At 37.6% G+C, this 5,364-nt stretch overlaps 1 protein-coding gene across 2 annotated transcripts; it reads left to right on the forward strand.

Moving 5' to 3' along the window:
- Nucleotides 1–1,454: 1,454 nt before the first annotated feature.
- LOC112792414 (pentatricopeptide repeat-containing protein At3g57430, chloroplastic) lies at nt 1,455–5,364 on the forward strand. Of its 2 annotated transcripts, none has more exons than XM_025835650.3 (3): nt 1,455–1,898; nt 2,445–3,001; nt 3,104–5,364. In XM_025835650.3, the coding sequence occupies exons 2-3, from the start codon at nt 2,921–2,923 to the stop codon at nt 5,306–5,308; spliced, it is 2,286 nt and encodes a 761-aa protein (XP_025691435.1). In that variant the 5' UTR covers nt 1,455–1,898; nt 2,445–2,920; the 3' UTR covers nt 5,309–5,364. The 2 variants fall into 2 exon arrangements, with proteins under 2 accessions (XP_025691435.1, XP_025691436.1); XM_025835651.3 differs by having other exon boundaries at nt 1,472–1,898; nt 2,910–3,001.

A 5,364-nucleotide genomic window follows, 5' to 3' on the forward strand; every position in this document is an offset into this window, starting at 1 on the left:
ATAAATAAAAAATTAATTATAAATAACAATAGAGCCATAAATAATGACAATTTATAGTCTAAAATAATACTAAATTAAAGAGTACGGGTAATATTAAAAAAATTATAGAATATTTTTTGTTTAACATTATAAAATTTATAGTACTCTCTTTTATATTTTTTATTGTATTTATTTATTTATATAATAAATATTTTTTATATTATTTTTGTTAGATTCTGTTTTTGTATATATATATAAAAAAAATTTAAAGTAATTTTTACAATGTGAAATCCTGTACGCATGAAATAGAGGGAGTTGGTTGTGTTAAATAGACACCGTCTCTAGGGAGCACCTGGCCAACAACACGTGGGTAAAGTAACAACAAATCGGATGGTCCGCTTTGGCGGCAAGAACTCGCATGATCCGAGTTGCGTCTTTCCAATCGCACGGTCCGAGTTCTATTTTCCCTGACACCACCCCAATGTCAAGCACCCCTCCTCTCCATATCAGCATCTAGCACCAGCTATGCCTCCATATTAAAATTCAAAAGCGTACATATAGAAGCATTTGAAAAGTTTTAAAAGTTATTTTGTTGAGTTTTTGACTTATAAAAAGTAGTAGTATTAATATTTAGTATAATTTTTAAAATTAAATTGTAGTTTTCTGGAAAGCTATTTAAATGCGTATGGAAAAATTTTTAAAAATAATTTCTTTCATAATAAAAAGCTTTTTACATTTTTTTTAAAACAAGCAATTTTAAAACAAAAAAATTAAGTATAAAATAACTTATTTATAAACTACTTTTAATATAAATATTTATTATTTAAACTATTTTTTCAAAAGGAGCTTAATTAAGTTAGGGATATTCATGAATCGGATCATATCCGCAGATTCACGATAAATATCACATTCGATCCGAAAATTGCGGATACAATTCGATCCGTAGACTGATCGGATTGTATAGGATCCGATATGCATCCTTTAAGGATCGGATCGCGGATATCCGCGTATCCGATCCGTAAATCTGCAAATCTGCACAATAATAATTAAAATATATATATATGTTTGGTATTATATTTACTTGTTTGTATATTTTAGTTAGTAGTTATTATTTATATATTGTATTATTTTATTTTTGTTATTTAGAAAAAAATTGATTAAAAATATTTTAGAAAATAAATAGGTTTTAAAAGTGTGAAAGAAACATTTTTGTTGAATTTTTTACATAAAAATATAATTAAAAAAAGGTTCAATTATGCAGATCTGATCTAATACAAAAAAAATGCGAATATCATATTCGATCCGATGAGAATTGTACAAATCGAATCGAATTTCTGACAATATCCGATCCGATCTGAGTTGCGTACACCCCTAAATTAAACTGTTTACCCAACTGGACCAAATCCAGATCGGATCATGCTTAATGTAAAAAAAAAAAAAAAACCCTTGAAAACGGCGTCGTTTCAAGGTAACCCACCCCCGGGCCACCTTCAAGCCTAATCGATTAATCCGGGATTACCCAGCCCTCAAACACTCTCAGCGTCTCTCTTGTATCGAGTCTCTTTCTCGTCATTCTCTCACTCAAGCTCGGGCTCTCTCACTTCTCTCCCGGCTGGTGTCGCAGTCAAGCTCTCTCGTCGTCTCTTACTTCTCGTTCGGTCTCGCACTCTGTTTCGGACTCAAGCTCGTCGTCGCGCTCTGTGTGGTCACCGTCTCGCAGTCAGCGCGCGCCTTCCCCGCGCTCGTCGTCACCGGCGGCTGGTCGTCGTCATGGCTGTTTGTCTCGCCACCGTCGCGCACTCAGTCGCGCCTTCCCTGCGCTCGTTGCCGCCGGCGGCAGAAGCAGAACGTCCCGGGGCTGGTCGTCGTTGTTGTGTTCTTGCTTTGAGCCTCACCGTAAGCAGCTGGTCCCCGATTTGGTGAGTTCCAACAAATTCCGTTCTTTCTTGCTCAATTTTGTTGCTGTCATTCATCTCTGCACCTTGTTTTTTTTTTTTTTTTGTTGAAAATCATCACTAAGTTGAATTTGTTACTGATTATGTTGCTGTCTTGCTGAAAAAATCACTTAGCTAAATTTTTTGTTGCTGTAATTCATCACTGCACCTTGACGGTGAATTCGTTGCTGAAAAAACACTGAGCTAATTTTTTTGTGGCTGAAAATGAGTTGAATTTGTTACTGGTTATCAAGCTTGAATATGTTGTTGTCTTGCTGAAATAATAACTTAGCTAAGTTTTTTGCTGCTGTAAATCATGTTTTGAGCTAAATTTTTTGTTGCAGAAATTATCATAGTTGAATTTGTTATTCAAAATGAGGTTCATGCTCTCTGCAACTCAGAATAAAATTGTTCCCATGCTCTCTGTTTGTTTGTTTTTTTTTTCCTAGAATTTTAAAATGTCTTCATCACAACTCAGTTGCTATTATGAATTATTCTTGGGATTAATTTGTGAAAAATACACAAATGTAGATCAATTAAATTTGGAAGATGATCAAGATAACCATGGAAAGTAACAATGCTATGGAAGATATAGATGCAAATTAATGAAGGAAATGTTGGTCAAGCTTCAAATTTGTCCTCTGAAGATATAGATGCCGACTTCGAGATCACCCATTGGATTTGATTTACCGATTGTGTTATCTTTTGCTTTCTCTTGTTCATTTAGATTGAGAAAGTATTTTGTATTCATGACTAGTTTATTCTTTTTACGTCATTAGTTATGTCTAAGAATTGATGGTTGGTTGTTATTAATATGTCTTCATTTTAAGTTTTAACTTTTGATTTTAGTTTTATTTTCATAATTTTACATTTTTATTTAATTATGACCGGGTCAAGTGGGTAAATCAGTGACTCATCGGTTGAACTAGTAACCCGGTGGCTTGGTCGTATGACCAGGTCAATTACGGTTTGATAACTATATTTGAGACTTTGCAGTTAGCAGCATAATGGTGATGACCAACAATCCCAGCAGGAGCTTTTCCTTTCCATGCCAACCTTACGTTCTCTCCGCACCTTCCACTCCCAAAGTACGTTTTTTTCACCATCATAACCCATTATTCCTTTCCCTTTCAAAGTCTCTCATTCTCTGTGTTTCATCTTCACACACGCTACTCTTGTTCCTTCTGCAGACTGCAATTTGCTGCTACTCACCTCCAGAGCTTTCAAAGGGCCACCTTGGAACCAGATTAACGGAAAACCACGTTGCGCCAACTCAAACCCATCAACAGTCCCGGGTTCAACCACTCATTGATCTCCTGAAGGCTTGCGAAGAAACTAGGTCTGTAAAGATTGCAAATTGCATTCATGGGTACGTACTAAAATCCGGTTTTGAGGGCAAGGAATTGTTGGTGTTTCTGAACCATATAGCTCACGTCTACTCCAAGTGCATGGTCTATGATGCTGCCCTTAAGGTGTTTGCTGGTATGCCCCAAAGGAATGTGTTTTCTTGGACCGTCATGATTGTTGCATCTAATGAACGTAGATTCTACCTTGATGGATTGGAGCTGTTTCATATGATGTTAGACGAAGGAGTGTTGCCTGATGGGTTTGCTTTCTCTGCTGTTCTGCAATCGTGTGTTGGATTTGGTTCGACTGCGCTTGGCGAGATGGTGCATGCCCAGGTTGTTGTCAGAGGCTTTCTGATGCATGCGGTTGTTGCCACATCTCTTCTTAACTTCTATGGCAAGTTAGGCAAGTGTGAAAGTTCGATTAAGGTGTTTAACAGCATGACAGAGCTTAATAATGTCTCTTGGAATGCAATGATATCAGGTTTTACCTCTAATGGTCTACACCTACAAGCATTTAGTTGGTTTATCAATATGATTGAAGAAGGGGTTGCACCTAATACTTTCACCTTTTTAAGTGTTTCTAAGGCTGCTGGGCAGTTGGGTGACATTAACAAGTGTCATGAAGTTCATAGGTATGCTTCCAAATGGGGATTGGACTCCAACACTGTAGTTGGAACAGCTCTGATTGATATGTATTCCAAATGTGGGTTTCTGTCCGATGCACGAGTTCTTTTTGACTCGAAGTTCACATGTTGTCCGGTTAACACACCCTGGAACGCAATGATAACAGGTTATTCACAAGCTGGTTCTCACCAAGATGCTTTGCAACTGTTTTCAACGATGCGTCAAAATGATGTCAAACCAGATGTTTACACATTCAGTTGTGTGTTCAACTCAATTTCTGCTTTGAAGTGTGCAAAAACCTTGGCAGAGACTCATGGGATGACTTTAAAATTTGGATTTGATGTGATGCAAATCAGTGCTTCAAACGCCCTTGCTGATGCATATGCCAAATGCGAGTCAATTGAAGCTGCAGAGAACGTATTTAACAGAATGGAAGAGAAGGACATTGTATCTTGGACAACCATGATCACTGCATATTGTCAATATTCTGAGTTGGAGAAAGCCTTGACCATCTTCTCCCAAATGCGCAATGAAGGCTTTGCTCCCAATCATTTTACCTTTTCAAGTGTGATAACAGCATGTGGTGGCCTTTGTTTACTGGAATATGGTCAACAAGTTCATGCCCTGATATGCAAGGCCAACCTGGATTCTGAAGCATGTATAGAAAGTGCTCTAATTGACATGTATGCAAAATGCGGTAATCTGATGGAAGCAAAGAAGATTTTTGAAAGAATATCTAACCCAGACACTGTTACTTGGACTGCGATAATATCAACTTATGCTCAACATGGTCTAGTTAAAGATGCACTTCAATTATTCAGAAAGATGGAACAGTCAGGGGCAAAGGTCAATGCTGTTACGCTATTATGCATCCTTTTTGCTTGTAGCCACGGAGGCATGGTGGACGATGGCTTGAAAATTTTTCATCGGATGGAGGATGCCTACCGTGTGGTACCGGAAATGGAACACTATGCTTGTGTTGTTGATCTCTTGGGGCGTGTTGGTCGCTTAGATGAAGCAATGGAATTCATAGACAAGATGCCAATCAAGCCAAATGAAATGGTGTGGCATACATTGTTAGGGGCATGTAGACTTCATGGAAATGCCGAGTTGGGAGAGACGGCGGTGCAAAAGATCTTATCTGTTCAACCAGAACATCCATCTGCTTATGTTCTTCTGTCCAACACTTACATAGAGTTAGGACTCCACAAAGATGGAGATAGTTTGAGAGAGGTGATGAAAGAACGAGGCATAAGAAAGGAACCAGGACATAGTTGGATTTCTGTGAGAGGGGAGGTTCACAAGTTTTATGCTGGGGATCAACAGCACCCACAAAAAGATAGAATCTACAATGTTTTACATGAGTTGTATGCAAATATTAAGCGCATGCATTGTGGACAAGAATTCAGTTATGTGTCTTAACATTTGAAATTGAAATTGTCCATTAAAATCATGCTTAAACAAGAAGATTAACCACA

Source organism: Arachis hypogaea, chromosome 13, assembly GCF_003086295.3.
Source record: "Arachis hypogaea cultivar Tifrunner chromosome 13, arahy.Tifrunner.gnm2.J5K5, whole genome shotgun sequence".
Lineage (NCBI taxonomy): Eukaryota > Viridiplantae > Streptophyta > Magnoliopsida > Fabales > Fabaceae > Arachis > Arachis hypogaea.

What these genes read in the sequence shown, in the direction of transcription:
- LOC112792414 (XM_025835650.3), top strand. Translation starts at nt 2,921, where the DNA reads ATGGTGATGACCAACAATCCCAGCAGGAGCTTTTCCTTTCCATGCCAA. An exon ending in CCGCACCTTCCACTCCCAAA is followed by an intron (nt 3,002 to 3,103) that starts GTACGTTTTTTT and finishes TTCCTTCTGCAG; the next exon opens with ACTGCAATTTGCTGCTACTC.